Source organism: Paramormyrops kingsleyae, chromosome 15 (assembly GCF_048594095.1).
Source record: "Paramormyrops kingsleyae isolate MSU_618 chromosome 15, PKINGS_0.4, whole genome shotgun sequence".
NCBI lineage: Eukaryota > Metazoa > Chordata > Actinopteri > Osteoglossiformes > Mormyridae > Paramormyrops > Paramormyrops kingsleyae.
Window position 1 is genome coordinate 19,599,598 of NC_132811.1, and position 23,975 is coordinate 19,623,572.

Sequence of the window (23,975 nt, forward strand, 5' to 3'; positions counted from 1 at the left end):
AGCTGCCGCTGTTTGCATTAGCTAAATAAGTGGATTTTTATTTATTTTTTTTTTAAAAGTGAGATGGTCCAAATTTTGCTTGGGAGATCTGCTATTGCTGAATAATTAAACCTTATTTTTTATGTCTGATACTTTGATGATTTCTGTCACAAAAATAGGCATGCTAAATAATTCAGATAAAATCCATTTTTAATCTCTGTTACTCTGCTTAATGGGGGATAAAAATCTGGGATTTAGAGTTCAGGATCACATGCATAAGCCGCGGTCCTCAGTGCTGATGAAGATACCATGACGGCATGGAACCATCATCAATTAACAATAAGATACAATGAGTCCTCAGAAAGATGGGTGTGTCTAACCCACAGATGCACATATGCTTGTTACACACCTGGGGCTGCATTCGGATGGAGAGACAAAAAGATCTGTGTGTGACAAACACGACTCCATAGCAACCTCTGCATATATACTGGTGTTTCCAAGGCGATGTTAAGTTGAAGATTCCATGTTTGGGGTCACAGATCAGCCATGGAGAGAATGGATGATCAAGGTGCTTCAGATATACTATATGGACAGAAGTATTGGGACACACCTCTTAATCATTGAACTCGGGGGTTTCATTCAGACCCATTGCCACAGGTGTATAAAATCAAGCACCTGGCCATGCAGTCAGGTTTACAAATGTTTGTGACAGAATGTGTCATTATGAAGAGCTCAGGGAATTCAAGCGGGGTACTGCCACAGGATGCCACCTTTGCCATAAATCAGTCTGTGAATTTTCTCCCCTGCCAGATATTCCACGGTCAACTGTAAGTGGTATTACTGCAAAGTGGAAGCATTTAGGAACCATAGAAACTCAGCCACAGAGTGTCAGAGCATGTAAAGTAGCAGAGTGGGGTCATCGAGTGCTGAGGCGCATAGCATGTAAAAGTCGCCAACACTCTGACTCAAAAGCTGCAGAGTTCCAAACTTCCCCTGACATTAACCCCACCACAAAAACTGTGTGCTGGGGGCTTCATGGAATGGGTTACCAAGGCCGAACAGCTGCATGCAAGCCTCGCATCACCAAGTACAATGCTAGACGTCAGATGGATTGGTGTAAATCACACTGCCACTGGACTCTGTAGCAGGGAAAATGTGTTCTGTGGAGTGATGACTCGCGCTTCTCTGTCTGGCAGTGTGATGGACGAGTCTGCGTTTGGCGGATGCTGGGGGAACGTTACCTGTCTGACTGCATCATGCCAACTGTAAAGTTTGGTGGAGGAGGGATAATGGTTGTTTTTCAGGGTTTGGTCTATGTCCCTTAGTTCCAGTGCAGGGAACTCTTAATGCTTCAGCATACCAAGACATTTTAGATGATTCTATGCTTCTACCTTTGTGGGAACAGTTTGGGGAAGGCCCTTTTCTGTTCCAGCATTCATGTGCCCCAGTGCACAAAGCAAGGTCCATAAAGACATGGTTGGGTGAGTTTGGTGTAGAAGAACTTGTTTGGCCCACAGAGCACTGACCTCCATCCCATTGAACACCTTTAACCATCACATCCAACATCAGTACCTGACCTCACAAATGCTCTTCTGGATGAGTGGGCAAAAATTCCCACAGATACACTCCGAAATCTTGAGGAAAGCCTTCCCAGAAGAGTGGCAGCTGTTATAGCTGCAAAGGGGGGACCAACTCCATAGTGACACCTAAGAATTTAGAACGGGTTGTCATAAAAGTTCCTGTAGGTGTAATGGCAAGGTGTCCCAGTACTTTTGTCTATATTGTGCATGAGATGGTGAATCGCAACCAGGCCTTTTTGTATCATTGAGCTCTGTGTGGGTTATAGGGAGGCAGTACAGTCACAGGGCTGTTACCACCAGAGCCCCCAGACAGCATGTGGCTGCTGATCTGCAGGAGAACATTTCCGAGGGCCTCTGTGTTCCACACGCCGCCCTTGATGTCCACGATGTGGTTCAGTGGACCTGAAATAAGTAACGTGAGGGCCCCAGGGCTGCGGGTTCAAGGCCAGCGGGTCTGAAGTAGTGTCCCGTTTTAGCGTATTGATGTACCTATTAGGTGCCGGAGGTCTCAGCACCGGGGTTCCCCATGGGCTGTGAAGCACCAGCTTTCTGCTTCAGTGTCCTTCAGTCCCACGTTTCTGCCTAGTGTGACACTGAATATCTTCATCGTGGCCCTGTGGGGGTTCCCCGCCCTGTGGGGGTTCCCCGCCCTGTTGGTCCGTTCAGTTGCTGGCCCATGTTATCTGGAGTACCTCTCCTGGCTGCATAAGTGAGAACTCGAAGACATGTGCCGTCAGCCATTTGGGGACCTGGCCGGCTATCGACGTCCACCCTGGAATGGCGCCGTCAACCAAATATCTGTCTGTCACCTGTGTAATAGCGTGTTGGGTCTAAAAATGCGAAAAGCGCTTTCCAGGATGTTTAAAACATGAGCAATGCTGCAGAATAACGATGTGAGTACAGTTTGTTTGTTTTGGTAGCAAAGGCAGGACTGAGCATCTGGCGAATATGTATCTGCTGATTTATTGTCACAAGCACTTAAGTAGGTTTTATGAGAGATAATAATCATGGGAAATGTGGGGACGTAGAACCACTCAAAACCCAGACGTTAGATGAAAGTTTAAAATGCATGGTTTTGTGTGCATTATTACTGAAATGGGAGGCACAAACAGGCTTGTGAGCTGGCCGATTAAATCTGGGTTATTAGCATAAAACTCATGGGACCCCCTGACCATATTTAAAGGAAAAAAACTCAGCATGCAGGGGGTGTATGGGGAAGGTTTGTGGGGTAATTTATGGGTAATGAGCTTGTGCTGAGTGTGTTTTATTTCCAGGCACCCGAACATCCTCCTCAGCACTTAAAGGCGAGCTTTCTGGCGCCGTAGCCATCTGTACATGAGCTGCGGGGCTCAGGTGCACACCTTGACTTTCCCACAGACCACGCAGACTTTCTGCTGACTCGTTATGTGCTGAGTTGCTGAGCTGGCTGGCAGGCCTCCTCTTCGTTAGCGAGGACCCCTGGCTACTCGGCTGCGGCAGGGGGCTCGGGAGAACCTCGTGGTTTCACCTCCGGGCCTCTTCCTTCTCCGCTGAGAGCTCAGGCTGCTGCTCTAATGAGCTCCTCTCCAGCCTGATACAGAGGTGCTTCTACATCAGTCTAAATCGAGTGGATGTTCTGCTTCCTCCTACCATCCTACCTGGGACAGCTTGTCCATGTCCTTCTTGCGGGTTCTCAAGGGTCACCTGGAGAGCAAGGCTGGGGTGGGGGTAGGTGGATTTGAATATGCCTTTCTCTGATGGCTGTCTTCGAGATGTGTGAGCTACACTGAATGCCTCCTACCATAAAAGGTCAGATAGAGTTAAGAGCCATCTGTGTTTCAACCATTATTCATGTGCAGTGAGAATAAGCTGCGCGCTTTAAAGACCTCCAGCATTAATGTGCGCCCAGTGTGTGCTAGACCCCTGCCAGTCCGCATACTGCATGTGCACGTTCTGCATTTACTTTGGTGGGCTTAAAAACCAGAGCCTGCCAGGGATATTGGAGAAGGCAGAGGTCTTCGGTCATTGTGTCCTCGAGGAGATATTCTGGGCATTTTGCTGAGGTCACAAGTGATGTTATAAGTGTGCCTTGCATAAACATTCCTGGGTTAACCAAAGCAGCTCTTGATATAGTATGAAATTTCAAGTCTCATAATGTTTTTCCTGTGACAGTTTTATGCCTGTGGCCAAAGCATAAGAAATAGAGATCTGTCTCCCTGGTGGGTACAGAGGAAAACGGAGCTTTCAGGAAGGTACATTTATTTGTTTTGTCTGCGTTTTAACCATGTATCATTTGGATATTTACTTATTTGCAGCTCTGCTTCTGTACTACCCAACAGCCACTGGGCTTTACTCTGCCAGCATCTGCTAATGACACTGTTATATTGGCAAGGCTATTGTCTTGCTGTAGGGTGCAGAGACGTAATGTTGAGCATAAGGATCTGGTTGAAAGGAGCGAAACGTCTTCCTTTATTATGCTGTGGTGTTGTTACAGCATGATGTGAGGGTTCATCCTGCTTTAGGGTTTAGGGTATAGTCTTGTGCAACTTATTTTAAAATAAAATTTGTGATCTTTATATTCTGTTGCGGTTTCAGCATTTTATAGTGATTCTTTTTATATATTATCTGTTTTGTCGAGAATCTCAAATGATGGATTTTCTTTCCGTTGTTAGTCCGCGTTCCATAATGACTGATCCTGCTGGGGGCTTGGAGCCTCCCCCCGGAAGTCTGTCTCAAGGGCCTGAAGACACTGCTACTCTTAGGGTTTTTATCTGCATTCTCCAGGCCTGAATGCTTTTGTTAGGCTAGGAGTGCTTCATGCACTGATGGCTGTTTAGCTTTGGGTTAGTGGTCCTGCCAGTGCAGTCAGAGCTCCTGGTTTGGGGGCTACATCCCTGCCCCCCACCTGCTCTGTTTGCGCTCTTACCTGTCAGTGTCTCTCTCTCCTTCCCCATCCCCTCATCCTGATCCCTTAGTGTCAGTCTCACCTTCTGGGTCCTCATTTCACATCACTTAAATGCTGGCTCTGTCAGCACTTAGGAATTGGGCTTAGACTTTGCTGAAAGTTACTTTTAGCAGCTTTATACAATGCTCTTAGGTCCTACTTTTTGCTAAGATTTTTTTTAACTGTTAAGTCCAAGTGTACGCCCATTCTTAAGACCATTCTTAGGAAGTTTTATGCATACCGGCTCAGATCAGTCACTGGAGCGTGCGAATGCTGGTGCGACAGCCACCTGATAGTTCTGTAGTGAACCCCCATTAATTCCCTGTTTCTTGACCAGTGTTTATGGGGGAGGGAGTGTCGTGGGGCAGGCAGAACTGTTTGTTAGACAGGGCGGCTGGTTCCTGACTTACCACAGTCTGAAGCACTAGTCTATCATCAGATTGGAGGAAGGCGCAGCTCTTAATTTAACTCTGTTTGTGGTGTAATATCAGCTCAAATGTCCTCGCCGTGTGTAGGTTCTGGAGCTCCGTGACGGAGCATGTTCAGGGATCTGCAGCATGTACTGTTCTTCTCACTATTATCTTGGTACTTGAATTTCTCTCCATGTCTAAGTACTGAATAAACGGGATTTAGCTGTTGACGGTTCTGCCATCCGGCCTGCCGGGCGCGCCGACACTCTCCCAGGGTGTTTGTATAAACAGGCAGAGCGTCTCCACGCTCTTGTGCAAACAGACCGGAAATCTGCCCTCTCCCTGAGCCGACGTGCAGTGCCAGGAGAGGGCGGCTCGCTGAACCACCAGCGGGCTCCGGCATGCCGCCAGAACACCGTGGTGAGCCGCACGGTAGATGGCACAGCATGAAGCTTGATCATAAGCAAAAAGTCGACGTACAGCTCAGGATATTGCGCTACTCCACTCTTGGTCTTTATGATTTATGCTTCCTGTCTCATGGACCGCATTGCCTGAGGGCCCTTTTGTGAGTGGGTGACAGTGCTATGTGATGAGTACTCGCCGGAGATGTCGCATTCTATTTCGTGCCTGTGCAGCGTACACGGTTCATGGAGTGTCTGGCTGTGACCGATTGATGGCGGAAGTGAGGGGCTGCTGACGGTAAACAAACCACCCCTTTCTTCTGATGGGGAGACCTGAGGTGCAAGCCGGTGCTCTGACTGTAATTAGAGTTGCTGAGCTCAGCCTCAAGTTACCATGTCGAGGGCTTAGAATCTCCAAGATGGCAAGAGGAAGGGCATCGGGCCCGTGGAGAGGCTCTGAGAAGGCTACACACCACCTCCGAGTCATCGGGCATCAGGCGACTGCCCCCTTGGATCAGAATGTGCCCCGTTTGACCCCATTTAGCATATTCAGGCTAACTGGCCTACCCCATAAATCTACCTCCCCACCCTCCCCTGCAGCCCTCCGCAGTCCCCGTCCCACATGGCTAACCCTCTTCTTCCTGTTACCTGCAGCCTGAAGGTGGAGCCCAAGAGCAAAGGCCTGAAACAGCAGCAGCAACATCACAAGAAGCTGCTGGCTGCCATGTTGTCCCAGGACTCCTTCGAATCGGCCCCAGACTCCCCTGCCTACATTGCAGAGGACGACATCGAAGACGAGGACGAAGCCATGGAGTTACTTGGTAAAAACTGTGGTGTGACACTTGAATCTGAGCGTGGTCCTATGGAATCTGCTCCAGATTTTTAGCTGCTTGGCATCTCCACTGGTTAGCCAAGGGTGGCATGGTCAGGAACTGAGGCATGTCACACCGCTGCTGACATGTGACAGCGAGCACTGGGTCAGCGGTCATCGGTGCATGAGCCTTGACTGCTTTCTCTCTAGCTTTGGGCAGCGTTTGTGGACCATCTATGGTGATGTTGGCTGGGAGGTCTGAGAAAAGATGCCAGATTTGAGATGCCAGAATTTGGGGCCAAATCTCTATGAAACCCTTGACTCCAGATGTTAATATGAGGTGTGCAGGATCTTAGAGAGAAATTGCTTATTACTTCAAAGGAACCCCTTTTGTATGTTATATAGTACATGGAAAGTGCTCTGCACAGTAGTGGAAATGTCACATGGTCAGATGAGTCATCATTCAGCCCATTCCCAAGAGGCTGGGGCCTGCATGTGTGGCCAATGGCAGAAGCCTACAGCCTTGAGTACTGCATTCCCACCGTGAAGATTCTGGCAGCTCTGCTCTGGTGTCAGGTGACTTTTCCTGGCACGGTTTAGGTCCACTCAACCCCTTAGGCAGAATCATCCTCTCGATAGCTTCGGGCTCATTGTGAGTCATCGCATTCATCCTGTGGTAAAGCATTTCTGTCCTGATGGGAGTGCGATTTTTCAGTATGGCAGGGCCAACACTAGAGGGCGTGATGGGAGTGTGATCTTGCAGGATGCCGGGGCCAACACTAGAGGGCGTGATGGGAGTGCGATCTTTCAGGATGGCAGGGCCAACACTAGAGGGCGTGATGGGAGTGTGATCTTGCAGGATGCCGGGGCCAACACTAGAGGGCGTGATGGGAGTGCGATCTTTCAGGATGGCCTGGCCAACACTAGAGGGCATGATGGGAGTGCGATCTTTCAGTATGGCCTGGCCAACACTAGAGGGCGTGATGGGAGTGCGATCTTTCAGTATGGCCTGGCCAACACTAGAGGGCATGAGTGCTCACTTAATGGCTTGATGAGCATGAAAACTAAGCAAACCACATGGCTGACTTCATATTTCAACCCAGCTAAACTCTGATGGGTCTGGAAGGACACAGATGGCCTTTTCCATCATTATCATCAGCAGTGTTTGCTGTGCAGATTCTCTCCAGCCGTGATTGGGACACCTGGAGGATCCAAATTGAGGTGTCTGGCTGCTATTTTACAGGCGTGTGCTGACAGAAACCCCTCATATATTATATAGAGCCCTGTTATGCTAGTGTTCTATTTACTTTGGCTGTTAGTAACTGTAGTGTAAAAACTGCAGTACACAGTCTCTCCAGCCATTAAATAATGTAGCCAGAGTCATTCCTTCCATCTCTCTGTTCCTGCTTCATCTTCAAGGGCTCTTTAGAAGCATGGATGTAAGCTTTTTAATGTTGCCATCAGCATTCAGGAATGTAGGTGGAAGGCAGAGACGCAGTACCCAATGCCCCCTGGGAGCTGAGCGTCACAGATCATGGGCTCCCTTGGGGTCGCCTGTGCGTTTACGGAACACCGCATCGCCATACGTCGCGTTTTTCCGGGGATGGGTTTCGCGTGCCAGTTCCCGGCAACCTCCCCGGAGCTGCATCCGGCGAGAAGCACGCCAGCACATCCCGGCCGTCCAGCTGGCAGGGACTCGGGCCCTCAGAAGCTGCAGCCTGGCGCCCCGGCCCAGCGCCCACGAGTGACTGGCATGATTGAGCTGGTGCCGGTGTAACAGCTTCGTAGATCAGGTCAGACGTGGATCTTTATGCTCCTGATGAATAACAGCGTATCTTGGGGCTGATGTGCTATACTGGATGTACTGCAGCTGTGCGCTCATGGATTCCCTCTCCTCTATGATGTCGGTGAATAACTACCCCCCCCCCTCCCCCCCCAAACATACAGAAATCTATTTGAGTGGGATTTTCACTGCACTGTGAATTCAGAAGCCACCCCGCCTTGGCTTCGGATCTAATGGCCTATGAACCCACCTCCTAGTAGATACCACCGTGACTCTGATTGCAGCCAGTCCTGGGGGGTGGAGGGGGTGGATGTCATAAATGTGATCTCACTCCACGGGCTTGGCTGGGTTAAGGAAGCCTTTCCCCTCAGAAGCTCTCCCTGCTTTTCTGACTTCCTTGAGGAAGCAGTCACCTTGGGACCGTTGTGGAGTCTGATCGTGTGTCTATACAGATTTACTGATACAGTAAGTGGTGACTGCTCTGGCATTAGTGTGGCCCAGTGCTGGGGGGCGGCACCCCCTAGAGTGAGGATGAGCGTCAGAGTGCCGCCCTGCCTACCCTAGCATGTGCAGCATTACACTTTACTGCATATTTTAAGATGGTGCGCAATTTGTACCACTTCATTTTGTTTTATTAATACACCAGGTTCGTTTCTATGGGAAAAATTCAACAACTTTTAGTTCTTGAATAACGAGCGATAATTTGGAACGAATTAGCTCATGAAGTTGAGAACTACAGGTATGTTGCAGGATATAAGCATATTCACAGCAGTGGAGCCTAACAGAGTTGTGTCCCTCTATTTCTTGGGTTAGGGTGCCATCTAGAGGTGTGGATGACTTCAGCTGTTTTTTTTCCTCTGGAAATGAGAAGCAGGTTAGAAGAGGGACTAGAGAAGCTGCTTCTGTCTACATTTCATCTTCCACTTCAGCACGGAAGGAAGTCCAAGTTCATTCTGTTAAAGCAGAATAGCAATCAAAGTCAAGAGCTGGACAGGATGGGATCGAGTGTGTGGAGAGTCCTTCAGTAGGATTTTTCTGCTAGAGGATTGCTGTCATGGACTGAGTCATGATTCCCCTTGGCCAGTGATGGAGTCAGACCTCAGGGTGGCTTGGTCTCTGTTGAAGCGTTGCCAGGGATAGAGCAGGAACCTCCACCGTGCTGTGACTTGGTGTGCTCAGGATTGTTCCAGAAAAACACCGGCATCCAGGTTTGGCATGCCACTTGCCCATCACTGCACTGCACTAATCCCTGTGTGTTTGAGATGGACCGGCGTGCCTCTGTGCATGCTGGGATTAAACAGTCAGAAATGACACCATGAGAAAAAGCTTCCTTAACTTAAGCAAACGTGTTGCTGTCCTTTGGGAAGCCTCTCCCCCTTGTTCTCTCATGATTGGCCGTGTTTACAGAGTGATGATTTCTGATAGTCTGCTTGATCCCCAGGCAGTAGCTTGCTTGGCAAGGTGGTAAGAACGGACCAATCAGGAGTCGATCCACTACCCTCACTGCTAGATCTCTATAACATTTTTGGACCTCTTTGGGAGGGGACAGGGGTCATGACCTCTTGTGAGTAACATGTGCAACGTCATAATTTAAACATAAAAATCATCTTCGTGAAGTAGCCATATGTATTTTGAATAACTGTATGCCATACAATTGTGGAAAAGTCTGATCTTGCATACCTCTGGACTGAGCTATCAAACTTAATATTACACATGGGTTTCCACACTTTGTCCCTTTTTTGAAAAACAAATGCATTTTATCTTATCTCCACTAGGGGCTCCAGTTTCCAGTGGGTTTTCTGTTACATTTACAAGTAAGTCCTATAATCTCAGCCTGAGTTTGACATCATGATAATTCACCCAAAATGAGGCCTTCAGCTTCCCTGTTCCTGTGTATTTGTCCTCGTATAGCCAGACGGTAACAGGCTGCCGCTGCTCTCAGTGCAGGGTTTAGGAAGCGGCAGAACTCAAGTCTGACTTCCCCGGTTTTGTCACCAGACTGTCCTGTCATTTGATCAGCTGATAAACAGTTGCACATGCTAAGCTGACATTAGGCTGCAGTCTGCAGACTTTGCAGATGCTCAGAAGCTCTGTCCAGCTTCAGACTTCCTCAGCGGTGAAGGTGAATTAACTGGGATTTATGTTAACCTTTCTCTGCTCAAATACTCCTGCCATTATATATATCAGGTAATAAACCACTAAATAAACAAGTGTCTCTATTGCAGGTTCACATTATACTTCCTGTCACTTTCAATTTGCTCATTTGCGCCACGTTTTAATGAGAGATTTTCCCCGGATATTTCCCTCTGCGGTCAAACGGGGCCACGCGGGCAGTGGCAAAAACAAGTTAATCAGAAGTTCAGCATGTTCCCGAGTTTCAGAGCGAGCCGGTGAGTCAGAGGAGCCGTCCTCAGGATTAGCCAAGAAGTGAGTGAGCGGCCAGCCTGTTCCTATAAGGCCGAGCATGCCCAGCCGGGACTGAGAGCAGGTTAACTTTCAGTCAGGTCTGTCTTTTAAGAGCAGTAAAAATCTATAAAAGGCTTGTGTGTATCCTGCTGAGAAAAGGCATGGAGCCTTAGCGTATGGAGCATTAGCGTATGGAGCATTAGCGTATGGAGCATTAGCGTATGGAGCATTAGCGTGTGGAGCATTAGCGTATGGAGCATTAGCGTATGTACAAACAAACGGGCCGCATATAGCCGGTGGTGGTTAATGGGCGGCGGTGCCGGATCTACCATGTCACTCTACCCTGGAGAGGCTGGAGAACAAGCCTAGGATCACTGCTTCCATCTGGGAGGTTCCCCCTCCATCTCTTTGGAGGATTCCCTGAGACTGCATATTTCATCGCCCCCCCCCATACTGTTGAAATATCTGTCCATGTGCAAGACAGATCATATGGGAACTATTAGCACCCCCACCCCATGGTGATTGAGGCCCCCCCGTGTTGCCTGGGCGCAAATCTGGCTGGATTTGATCTGGAATAGGTCAGCACCTTGAACCAGGCTGTGGCATCTGGGTGGTGCCCAGGCAGTGGGTGGTGCCAGAGAGCTTGGGGGGGGTAGCGGTGGCTTCCTTGCTCTGAATGGGACTCGGTGCTCAGCCTGATGTTTTTTGCCCCGTGGGGGCTGCCAGAGTTGACGGTCAACTGTACCCGCCTTCTGATGCCAACCCACCCCAAGGAGTAGGGAGACAGCAGTTTCCATGGTAACGGCCTAAACAAACAATCCAGTGTCACCGGGGTGAACACAGAGTATTGTCTCCCGAGGAGACAATGATGGGCCGTCCACCGGCGGGAAGAGTCTCTGAAGGAGGAGCTGTGGTTTCTGAGGGGGGAGGCCAGCCTCTGATCTTCACGCCCGCCTTTAATGTGGGGAATTATGGCGCCGCTGGGCCACAGCCCAGGCTGACGGGCCTCATGATGCATGATGTCATACATTAAGTCCTTTAGTTTGATGTCCGGCGTCAGCCGACTGCAGCATTAAACCTCAGCTGCAGAGCCCATGGTTGCAGTGAAGCTGGGCGTGTTCATGGCGGTTCTGCTAAAATGAACGCGACCACCAGTAAGCAGTCATTTATCAAACTGTATTGCACAGTTTAGGGTTTTGTGCCTTGCAGCATGGTGACTGATCTACAGCACTGTCCTGAGCACCTGTTAGCACAGGACTGCGAGTCACTTGACATCATGGAAGGAAGCGACTGCATGCATCACCAGCAGATGGCAGCAAAACCTAGCAGGTGTCACTGTCCCCACCAACCATTGTTGTTATTTTTGTCTGGTTTGGCTAATGAAATTGTTTACCCAACTGAAATGTCCTTTGCTTTGAATAAAATGTTCAACAAGCTAAATATAAAAGTCAGCCTGTGTAAAGAGCTCTACTCACAGCACAGAAAATGGCTTTTTGTCTCCTAATTGCTGTTTTAAAAAGCATTTCAGAGCATGCAGTGATGTTCTAAAAAAAAGTGCAGAGTTAGAGTTTATTTTACTTTTGGGGTGATGAAGTGACCTCATACTTGCAGGATTTGGGTTCAAATCCCGCCTGCACTCTGTAGTTGGGATGTTCCCCTCTCCTCCAGGTACTCAGCTTTTCCTCCCACAGTCCCAAAACATGCCCTTAAATCACCTTCCATCTTTAAATCGCCCATCCGGTGGGTATGTGTGCCCCTGCCATGGGCTGGTGTCTCCTCCCTGATTATTCTGGATTATGAACTAAACCGAAGTGCTTACAAGGTGTTTGCACAAAGCATCATATTACTGCATCCAATACTGTATAGTTCAGCCAGAACAAGGCCGATGGTTTCACATAACACTTTAATGTCAGTTTACTAGAATAACATTTTGTTGTATATTTGTAAGATGTGAGAAGATTGTGATCATAAATGTGTCTTGAAAACTGGGAGATTTGGAGGCTGACTTGCATATGTTAGGAGAGGAAGTAAATATATTTAAGAATGGATCTATAATGAAACAATGATTCTTTTTATTAGAAAACCAAACAAACGTGATTCAGCCAATGCATGTCAAAGGCTTGCCAGTGATGACATACCACTGGGTTGGAACTCCCAATGAGACACAAATGAAAGCAAGGTGGGGAGCGGGCGTCTCCGTGTCCCTCCCAGATCCCCCACCCCCCCACCAGTGACTCGAGGCTGAGATATCCCCTCCTCATCGGGGAGGAAACGTGAGCCGTCCATTAAAATGACGATCCAGATGTGCTGTCACATTTCTCCAATGACCTTTACGTTTGTCTGGTTGAGTGGAAACTAGAGAATTCAGCCAGTCTTTGTATTTTTCTTCTCTTTTCTTTTTTCCTTCTTTCTTGGTTTATCCTGCTTTTTTCTTTTAAAGTTGCATGAGATCACCCCATTGAATCAAGACTGCCTGCTATCTTTCCAAAGTAAATTCCCTGACATGCATGGATTTTGTTTCCTAAATGAGCATAATCAGTAGTTGCAGGAATCTGCTCTGTATAAACACATCCTGGGATTTTTCTGCACGGCAGCAGAGAGGTACTTTGTCAGTGACATTTTTCTGAATGAGGACCCCAGCTTGCCTGGTCCACTGGTCTGTGTAAGCAGTCTGAAGGTGGAATTCCTCACTTATAGGCTTTTGTCGGGATAACATCTTGGAGAGATTCACTCTGGCTCGGAAGTAGCAGGGACCTGCCCTGTTTATCGACGGGGGCCTATCTGGTTACACTGGAAGCGAATGCGGTGGCTTCATGGTGTCTGACGCGGGGGATGTGCACGCAGACGGGCGTGTGGGGATGTAGGCGCTGTTATGTCTACACGCCAGCCGCTGTGGGTGACTGTTCGACCACGGCTGGCCAGACTGTGCGTGACGCCACAGTGCTCACTCTTTCCTCGCCGTGTTAACGCTGCAGACGGAAAGGTGACCGTGCCCATGTAAACGGTGTGATTCTCTTTTTAACAGGATGCAGGAGCGGAAGTCGGGCCTACTGCCATTCAGCAGCCTGTGTTTGGAGGCTGCTGTTCACATTTTCCGTGTGCATGTGGCTGTCGGTTCGTCCGGGCCTTCGGTAGGGTTTAGACGGCACAATATTCCAGTGCTTTCTATCTGCCACACCTTCTAGGTCATGCTGCCTGGTGTATCGTTGGTGTGATGGTGGTATGCAGTTTTGGGCTGGTTTGTGCCACTATGTTTGTAATCAGAAGGTCGCCAGTTCAAATCCCAGGGTTTGGGTTGAGCAGCACCCTTAACCCCAATATCCTCCAGGGACTGAATGATCCTGCTTTGAACGAGATGCTTTGGAGAAAAGCATCTGCTGAATAAATGAAACGCAATGCTAATGCTGCCTCTATCTGGCCTTCAAGTTCAATCAAAAGGTGGATTTGAACTGCTAGCGCTTGTGTGGCTGAAGTTCAGCCCATGGTCAGGCAGGCGGGGGTTGTGTAAGGTCACAAAGCTCATTGCTGCTCGTTGGCGGTTGCAGTCGGAGCGGAGTGTGAAATCCCTCCCGGGAAGTGAAATGAATGGGGATGCCTTTATAGGCTCATTCACTCTCTCCTTTGGCAGCAGAATCATGTTTGCGCTCCGCTCTGATAACACCGGCCAGTGTTTTCTCAAAGCTGTTCCAGGCAAACGGGGAGTTTTGGGATGGGGAGTCTGATTTTAGGCCCGCAGGGGTTTACGCCTTGGTGCCTGTGAGCTCTGTAACATCTTGCTTTGATAAGGCCTTCGGTTCTGCGTATTGGTTTTGTCTGTGGTGTGAAGGTGAATTTAAATGCTGGTGTCTGCTGGCCTCCTTCTGGTCTTGAGGTTCGGCAATGTGGTAAAGCTCCTGTAGGGGCGCCATCTCCCTCAGGGGTGTGGCAGGACAGGCTGTAAATCCCAGTCCTCGGCCCCCGCAGCTGCCCCCGTGCCCTGACACGCAGCTGGGCCTCCAGGAGACATGAACCCAAGCCTTTTCCACAAGCTCCTGTCTGGGGCCCTGGCAGCCGTGATGGATGAGGAGCGTTTAAAATCTAGCCTGCTGGTGCCATTCGTTTTATACTGTCACCCCCACCTGGTGACGGCCCCCTCCCCAATAGAACTTTGGTAGTGTTTACCACCTCTCAAACCACACACTTGTGCGAGGCCCCCTGTTGGCCAGGAACTGTCACTACACCAGTGGCGGAAAACCCAGAAGTCGGGCCCGAGAAACATCTAACTGGCCCCTGTCCGTATGCAGAGATAATTAACTGTGGGCCAAAAAGACAATCCCTTCGCTTTCTCATATGTGAAAGTTTGAGGGAAAGTGTATTTCGCTTAATCCGTGTAATTAGTCACACCCCCTCGGATTTCAAGGTGTGATTAATGTTTCTTGTGAGTCAGGTCAGTGGTGGGGGGGGACGGGACGTTATCCTTCAAAAGCTGGTGTTGAGTAGCGGAATCATCAGCCAAGTGTAATTGTGCCGGGATGATAGCAGGTTTTTTTAATTTCGTTTTGTTGCAGCAAAATGTTTAAACTGTCTTTCACAGACAATTTAACCTCCTGAAGAAAGACAGACGGATTGAGATTAAATGTTTCTCTAAGTCCAAGGATGAAAAATAAACATGCCATGATGTGTTGGAAGAGTCCCGGTGAGGGGGGGGGGCAAGGGGCTGTGGGGGTGTTTATTTTCCACCCCGTAGTCCTGAGTGACAGTAAAACAAAACAAAGTCACGAAGAACAGTGTATCTGGTCCCTTCCCGTGTGGACAACTGTCGTCTGCGTGTGCACCACCTGTCCCCATGACAACAACCACTTACTGCACAGGAACCAACAGTCGCAGAGTCGTGACCAATAGTTTTGTCCTTCTTTGACATGAAAATCAACTTAGTCCCAAAAACCCCATTTCCACTGCATTTCAGCCCTGCCACAAAAGGACCTGCTGACATCATTTCAGTGATTCTCACCGTTAACACAGGTGATTGTGTTGATGAGGACAAGGCAGGAGATCACTCTGTCATGCTGATTCAGTTAGAATAGCAGACTGGATGCTTTAGAAGGAGAAAATCATTGTTCTTCCTCTGTTAACCATGGTTACCTGCAAGAAAACACATGCAGGCATCACTGCTTTGCACAAAAGGGGCTTCACAGGTAAGCATATTGCTGTTAGTAAGATTGCACCAAAATCAACCATTTACCGGATCATCAAGAACTTCAAGGAGAGAGGTTCAATTGTTGTGAAGAAGGCTTCGGGGCTCCCAAGAAAGTCCAGCAAGCGCCAGGAACGTCTCCTAAGGTTGATGAAGCTGCAGGAAGGTGAAGACTTTTGAAGGATGACCTGGTGTCAAGAAGGGCAGCAAAGAAGCCACTTCTCTCCAAGAAAAACATCAGGGACAGACTGATATTCTGCAAAAGGTACAGGGATTGGACTGCTGAGGACTGGGGTAAAGTCATTTTCTCTGATGGTTCCCCTTTTCTATTGGTTGGATCATCTGGAAAAAAGATTGTCTGGGGAAGAAAAGGTGAGCACTATCATCAGTCCGAGAGCAACTTCTCCCAATCATCCAAGAATAGTTTGGTGTCAAACAATGCCTTTTCCAGCATGATGGATGACCATGCCGTAAGGTAAAAGTTATATGTAAGTGGCTCGGGGAACAAAACATCAACATTTTGGGTCCATGGCCAGGAAACTCCCCAGACCTTAATCCCATTGAGAACTTGTGGTCAATCCTCAAGAGGCAGATGGACAAACAAAAACCTGCAAACTCTGACGAACTCCAAGGTTGATTATGCAAGAATGGGCTGGAATCAGTCAAGATTTGGCCCAGAAGTTGATTGACAGCATGCAAATTGCAGAGTTCTTGAAAAAAGACATAAACTTAATGTAATTGTCAATAAAAGCCTTTGATACTTATGAAATGCTTGTAATTATACTTCAGTCTGACCTGTCCGCCGGTACGCCAGACATTCCCCTCCTCGCCGGCCCGTCCGCCGGTACGCCAGACATTCCCCTCCTCGCCGGCCCGTCCGCCGGTACGCCAGACATTCCCCTCCTCGCCGGCCCGTCCGCCGGTACGCCAGACATTCCCCTCCTCGCCGGCCCGTCGGCCGGTACGCCAGACATTCCCCTCCTCGCCGGCCCGTCCCCCGGTACGCCAGACATTCCCCTCCTCGCCGGCCCGTCCGCCGGTACGCCAGACATTCCCCTCCTCGCCGGCCCGTCCGCCGGTACGCCAGACATTCCCCTCCACGCCGGCCCGTCCGCCGGTACGCCAGACATTCCCCTCCTCGCCGGCCCGTCCGCCGGTACGCCAGACATTCCCCTCCTCGCCGGCCCGTCCCCCGGTACGCCAGACATTCCCCTCCTCGCCGGCCCGTCCGCCGGTACGCCAGACTGTCCTCACCTCCCTGCTCTATCCACTGCTACGGTGGGCTTTCCCTTGTTCCTCCTGGACTTGGAGTGGCACGTCTCGACTCAGTCAGCTCATTCAGATATGAGACATGGCCTTTTCCCCCAGAGTACTCAGTTCAGATTTTAACGTCTCTCCAGGAAGCTTAATGCCTTAGTGGGGAAGTTACAGCAGAGCGAAAGCACTGATTTATACAGTGAGGCTGCATTCAGGTAGGTCAGGCATACAGCTCTCATACACCAAGTTACCTTTAACCCAGATCTCCACAGATAGCTTCTCACTTCCTCATTATTGTTTTTGATGATGTGGTTTCTGGCATCTGTGGAAAGCAGAGAAAAGTACTAATAGCATTTAAATGTTATGGACAGAGCCATGCTGCAAATAAAAGAATGGTTGGCCTCAGTGTTGCTCTGTGGGGGGGGGGGGGCAGGTTTCTGAACTGTGTAGCAGTTACAGCGCCCCCTCTCTTCCCCCAAGGAAACTGCAGACACTCACCTCTGGGAGCGGACTTGGATAAGGTCAACCTTCTGTTCTGCTTTGTGCAATTCCCTGCTTTCTGTTTTGCTTGTCCACCTGCCTTTTCTCCTTGACTTCCCATCCAGTTTTAGTTTCCCGTTTCCTTCGGTAGGAATAGCCTGTATCAGTCCTCCAGCTTTCATCTGCACTCTTTTGTTTGCATTAAAAACATGTTTAATATTTAGCATATTAAAATATTTATATCAAATGGTTATATACACATCTATTGATGTAGATTTAAAGTGTAGTTTTACAGTTGAATTAACATGGAATGACATCTCAGGACCCGAACAGTGACATCTCAGGGGCCGAACAGTGACATCTCAGGGGCCGAACAGTGACATCTCAGGACCCGAACAGTGACATCTCAGAACCCGAACAGTGACATCTCAGGACCCGAACAGTGGGCTGAACAGTGACATCTCAGGGGCCGAACAGTGACATCTCAGGGGCCGAACAGTGACATCACTGCCAGCTCTGGGATTTGAACTCACAAACTTCTGATTACAGGCACCGCCTCCGAACCCACTGAGCCCCACCCAGCCCTCCCCGATGAAGAATGTGTCAGAATTCATGCCCCGTGAATTCTCCACTTTAAAGAAGCGCGTGATGAAATGTTCTAATAAAATCCAGAACGGTGCCGGGAAAGGGAGCTACCCCTGCGTGTGGGACATTGCTGTCCCTGATCCAAGAGAGCAGCTGTCCGGGAAGCCACCCAGCGCACCCCGTCTGATCCGGCGTCCAGCTCCCCCCGGGCAGATACGCGCCCCCTCCCTGCACCTGCGTGCCTCCGTTGTGGGCGTTTTGCGTCAATGGTGCCAATTACGTCATGGGGCTGTGAGTCACATGTGCGTGACACTTTTAAAACGTGCTGACCAAATTTGGGGTTTCTCTGTTTACGTCCCGTTTCTAACCCGCCGACAATTGGCCATATTTCCTGCGGCTGTAAGATTTGCACTTTCTTCAGAGTCTGTTTATCTCACCCTGAATCTGTACCATAATCCAGGACAAATGGATTGAGTCAGCCTGTTGTGAATGCCAAGCCCAGTCCACTCAGATGCGAAAATGGATTTTTCAGCCTCGTATGCCAGAGTTCGTCAGCCCGGAGGGCTTTCCTCTTTCAACCTATGACGCTTTCAACCTAGTGTGGAAATCTAACCTGGTTGGATTTTGATGACCGTGGACCCGCTTACCTTGTGCAAGAATTTCATGGACTAAGAGGTGGGCTGGTGATGCGTTTGACAGCTCAGCCAATTGATTGGCACGCCAGAATTGGTTCAGCCATTTTTTCAAATTTTTTTTCGAGATGTGATCAGAATATGTGAACATCAGGGGTCATTAAAAAAAGGCGTGGCTTAGAAATATATTTAATTTTTGATGATTTACCAGCCCTTGTCCCAAGCCCCCAGCAGCCCCAGGGGAGTACTGCCCGGAGACTGGCACTGTGCCATGGGCCAGGGGGGAGGGGAACCTCTGGCCCACGTAACGGAGGCGGGATTCGAACCCATTGGTGGTGTGAGGTGACAGTGCTGCCCTCTGCTGTCAGTGTGTTTGGTGGTAATGGAGCAGTTTGTACTAAGTGTAAAAACAGAAACGGCAGGTGTGTTGTAGTGAGATGTTTATAAGCTGAACAGGAAGGTCCTTAGTGAGAGGCCGCCTCTACACTCTACAGTTTGGCACGCCCACCTTCACAGGGTACTGTCTGGCTTTGCCATCCCATAAGGCTTTGCACTGGCACTCCCATGCTGTTCTGGCACTGGCCCGTGATGAACAAGCCTTAAATAACACACTCTGGCAGATCCCGGGGAGAGGTGTGGGGGTCTGGTGTGAGCCCCCCCCCCATTCCCTGTGACCTACTGGCTGTTTCTCTCTCTCTCCCATCTCATAGAGGACTTGGACGACCTGCGCATGGAGGGGGTCACCGGCCTGGCGCCATCTGGTGGCAGGTTCAGTCAGGGCCGCGGCTCCTCCGGCTCAGAGCCCCAGGCAAAAGTGACCCTCAACATCTGTTCCAGGTGTGCGAGGTAAAGGCCTCCCTCCGTGTCTGCCTCTGCTCTGTGGGGGGTGGGCAGTGTCGGCGAGCTGGTCCTAGGACTCAAATGGAGCCTTCGCAGGAGGAGGTGGGCAGCTTTACGATGGAATCTGAGTTACTGGGGTGGGGGCAGCTTGAGGACGCTCGGGCCCGTCTGCGCTGTGCGGTTCAGATAAAACTCCCTCCTGAGAACATTCCAGAATGGCCTGCTTTCCCCAGCAGGCAAGCAGTGATAGGTTCACGTTATCTCCCCTTTTGTTTCCTGTCCTCCTGCGGGGGGGTGAAATGCGATGCCAGGGCCTGATAAGTGTTATCGCCGGGGTCGGATGGCTGATGTGTTCCCCCCGGGGCAGATGCTTGTGTCCGTGGCTCTACGTGCCGTCGGCATCCCTGCCACTCTGGCCTTGGGGACATTTTGGTCGTATCTGGACCTTCTCACACTCCAGGATGTCTTGAATCCCTGAGCCTCAGCCTGGGAGAGGTTCTCCCCCCATCACCCCCCCACACCACAGTCTGTGCTTGACCAGGAGGGCTGCACCGCATGTCACATGGCCTCCCCCCCCACATGGTTCCCAGCGGGCTGCAGCTGGCATTTTCCCTGCCCCCCCCTCACCCCATCTACCCCGGATCCTCATGCACTCCGGGATCCCCACTTCCGTTCACAGTGGCGGCCCCAAAACACGGCCATCCCGACGACCTCCCCCAGTAAAGTTCAGGTCTGTGGCCATTGGGCTGCTTTTGCTGGTTCCCATGGGGGGGTGTGGGGGGGGCCAGAGGTGAGAACTGCTTGGAGAGGTGGGGGGACTCGGCTGACGGACGATTGCCCCCCATGGATGACCAGCCCCCCCCCCCCCCATGGCTTACACTCTATTCTTTACAGCCCTGTGAAAACAGCCTGGAATACAAGGCGACCTGGTGTGCTCCATCACCCCCATTCACAGCGCCGCCCTCCTGGTCGGGTGCATCTGCCCACCGCACATCACCCTAACCACCGAGGCGAGCTTCCTTTGACGGGGTCATTTCTGTGCTCCAGGCTTCAGGGAGACAGCCTGATCGCGAGGGACGGAGACGGGACCGGCGGCCTTCGCGTGCGCTTCGTCTCTCCAGCGTCCTGTGAGTGAAGCGCGGCCACATCACCCCATGTAGTGCCTCTTTCCAGAACCTTCCTGTTGGTATTCCCACACTGCTCAATTTTTACACACCTGCTTGATGGGATCATGTAATATTAGCCCAACTTGGAAGAAACAGAAACGAATGCTTGAGAAATGGCGTGATGGATGCTAACGGGAGTTTTTATCTCGGGTTTTTATTCTCTCTGAGCGACCTTGGCACTGTGGCTCAGGGCAGCTGTAACTGAGACCCGAGGTCCCGGGGGTGTGTTTGGGTCGGCGCAGGGAGAGTGGGTACGTGAGCGACAGGTTGGCTGAGTCTGTCCTCTGGAGCAGGTCCATCGCCTGGGGTCGGGATCCTCACGGAGGCTGAGGCGGAACCCGAGAGCGCCCCCCATGTGTCGGGCCCGGTAAGTCAGCCGCAGGAATCCCTGCTCACCCTCCTGGCTCATTACAGCAGCCCTGCGTCTGGCCGCTGATGCCCGTCATCAGACAGTGATCCCTCTGATCACGGAGGCTGGCTTCATGCATGGTGTACATGGTATCATTTATGAAGCAGAACGTTTTTGGCTGTAAAGGGCGAATGCTGCAGGATGTATGTCATATTTTTTTTTATCTTTATAGAGTTGAGACTCAGGGCAGCAGCATTAATGACATGCGGTGGCTCTGCGATGTTTAAAGAACTGCTGATCTCTGAAGGTGTCAGAAAAGCGACTTCAAACAAGGCCGACTAGGGCACAGACACACACACACACACACATAGACACACACACACAGATGCACACATGGGCACGCAGAGACGTGCATTCATACAGATACACACACACACACAGGCATGCCATAGGCGTGCAAACCCACACACAGACACACGCACACACACTTGTGGACACCCGTGCCACATTTTAATTATCACGCTGCAGTGCTGGTAAAGTCATTAAAGGCAGTTTTACAGCGTTTCTGCCCACTACAGACGCACGCGTGCACACCACATGGAGCCCGGCTTGCAGACGCCTGGCAGTGGCCCCCATGGGCCTCCCCCCGCCCTCCCGAGGGCGTGCCCGCCAGCACTCCTCCCCCCCCCAGCCCGGCCTTTGCCAAACTCGGGTATAAACAATAACATTTGCCCGCGTCTGGCCCACAAGCACCGTCTCACTCCCTGGAATCTGGTTTCAAACCCGCCTTTCCTGACACGGAGCCTGTAGCACAAACCCCATCAGTCCTGAATAACAGACGCATATGTCCCCCCTCCCCCATGTGAGATAACGCCGCCGTGCGTGAGCCCTGAGCCACTGCGACGGTCACATGCTCGTTCCTCACGTGTGGTTTGCGAGGCGCCACCAGCCTGTCTTTGAAAAGTGTTACTTTCAACAGGCTGTTAGGAGTCTGTTCCTGAAAAAGCAAATGGCAGCAAAACAAAATGTGAGCCTTTTAGGAACTGAGTCACTTCTTGGGACAAACGGTTCATCTGAAGTCACTGTGGGTGTTTGATTTGTGAGGTTCCCAGTGCTGATCCTGGACTGAGCGGAGATGCACACATTCACCATGTTTTTACTAGGGCGATGGGGTGATCAGCCCACCATGGGAGGTGTAGGTGGCTAGGCCACTGTGGGGGGTGCAGGCGGCCAGCCATTTATTGGGGTGTCGGCGGACAGCTTGCCATGGGGAGGGTATAGATGACCAGACCCCTGTGGGGGGGCTGTATATGGCCAGGCCTCCATGGAGGGTGTAGGTGATCAGCCTGCTGTGGGGGGTGTAGGCAGTCAGTCAAATGGAGGGAGGGGTGTAGGCGGTCAGCTGTTTGTTGCAGTGTAAAGAGCCAGTTCAGGTCAGGTGTAGCCAATGGGAGTTTTAGGCAGTCAGCCCCTGTGGAGGTGTAGGCGGTGGGAGGTGTAGGCTGTCGGCCTGTTGTAGAGGTGTAGGCAGTGGGAGGTGTTGTCAGTCAGCCCCATGTAGAGGTGTAGGCGGTGGGAGGTGTTGTCAGTCAGCCCCATGTAGAGGTGTAGGCGGTGGGAGGTGTAGGCTGTCAGCTTGCTGTAGAGGTGTAGGCGGTGGGAGGTGTTGTCAGTCAGCCCCATGTAGAGGTGTAGGCGGTGGGAGGTGTAGGCTGTCAGCTTGCTGTAGAGGTGTAGGCAGTGGGAGGTATAGGCAGTCATCCCCCTGTAGATGTGTAGGCGGTGGAAGGTGTAGGCAGTCAGGCCCATGTGGAGGTGTAGGCAGTCAGCCCCATGTAGAGGTGTAGGCGGTGGGAGGTGTTGGCTGTCAGCTTGCTGTAGAGGTGTAGGCTGTGGGAGGTGTAGGCAGTCATCCCCCTGTAGATGTGTAGGCGGTGGAAGGTGTAGGTAGTCAGGCCCATGTGGAGGTGTAGGCGGTGGGAGGTGTAGGCAGTCAGCCCCATGTAGAGGTGTAGGCTGTGAGAGGTATAGGTAGTCAGCACCATGTAGAGGTGTAGGCGGTGGAAGGTGTAGGTAGTCAGCACCATGTAGAGGTGTAGGCTGTGAGAGGTGTAGGTAGTCAGCACCATGTAGAGGTGTAGGCGGTGGAAGGTGTAGGTAGGCAGCACCATGTAGAGGTGTAGGCTGTGAGAGATGTAGGTAGTCAGCACCATGTAGAGGTGTAGGCGGTGGAAGGTGTAGGTAGTCAGCACCATGTAGAGGTGTAGGCGGTGAGAGGTGTAGGTAGTCAGCACCATGTAGAGGTGTAGGCTGTGAGAGGTGTAGGTAGTCAGCACCATGTAGAGGTGTAGGCGGTGGAAGGTGTAGGTAGTCAGCACCATGTAGAGGTGTAGGCTGTGAGAGGTGTAGGTAGTCAGCACCATGTAGAGGTGTAGGCGGTGGAAGGTGTAGGTAGTCAGCACCATGTAGAGGTGTAGGCTGTGAGAGATGTAGGTAGTCAGCACCATGTAGAGGTGTAGGCGGTGGAAGGTGTAGGTAGTCAGCACCATGTAGAGGTGTAGGCTGTGAGAGATGTAGGTAGTCAGCACCATGTAGAGGTGTAGGCGGTGGAAGGTGTAGGTAGTCAGCACCATGTAGAGGTGTAGGCTGTGAGAGGTGTAGGTAGTCAGCACCATGTAGAGGTGTAGGCTGTGAGAGGTGTAGGTAGTCAGCACCATGTAGAGGTGTAGGCTGTGAGAGGTGTAGGTAGTCAGCACCATGTAGAGGTGTAGGCTGTGAGAGGTGTAGGTAGTCAGCACCATGTAGAGGTGTAGGCGGTGGAAGGTGTAGGTAGTCAGCACCATGTAGAGGTGTAGGCTGTGAGAGGTGTAGGTAGTCAGCACCATGTAGAGGTGTAGGCTGTGAGAGGTGTAGGTAGTCAGCACCATGTAGAGGTGTAGGCGGTGGAAGGTGTAGGTATTCAGCACCATGTAGAGGTGTAGGCTGTGAGAGGTGTAGGTAGTCAGCACCATGTAGAGGTGTAGGCGGTGAGAGGTGTAGGTAGTCAGCACCATGTAGAGGTGTAGGCTGTGAGAGGTGTAGGTAGTCAGCACCATGTAGAGGTGTAGGCTGTGAGAGGTGTAGGTAGTCAGCACCATGTAGAGGTGTAGGCGGTGAGAGGTGTAGGTAGTCAGCACCATGTAGAGGTGTAGGCTGTGAGA

General features: G+C 50.9%; 1 protein-coding gene across 6 annotated transcripts in view; it reads left to right on the forward strand.

The window, feature by feature from the left end:
• c15h8orf34 (chromosome 15 C8orf34 homolog) overlaps window positions 1-23,975 on the forward strand; it is a 60,646-nt gene that overhangs the window by 15,521 nt on the left and 21,150 nt on the right. For all 6 annotated transcript variants that reach the window (XR_011982765.1, XR_011982766.1, XR_011982767.1 and 3 more), the window contains exons 7-10: window positions 5,948-6,114; window positions 19,131-19,266; window positions 20,308-20,387; window positions 20,720-20,793. Coding sequence is in view for 3 of the 6 variants with exons in the window: in XM_023794374.2 (XP_023650142.2) it covers window positions 5,948-6,114; window positions 19,131-19,266; window positions 20,308-20,387; window positions 20,720-20,793 (457 nt within the window). In the remaining 3 variants the exon portion in view is untranslated. The remainder of the gene's footprint in view (window positions 1-5,947; window positions 6,115-19,130; window positions 19,267-20,307; window positions 20,388-20,719; window positions 20,794-23,975) is intronic.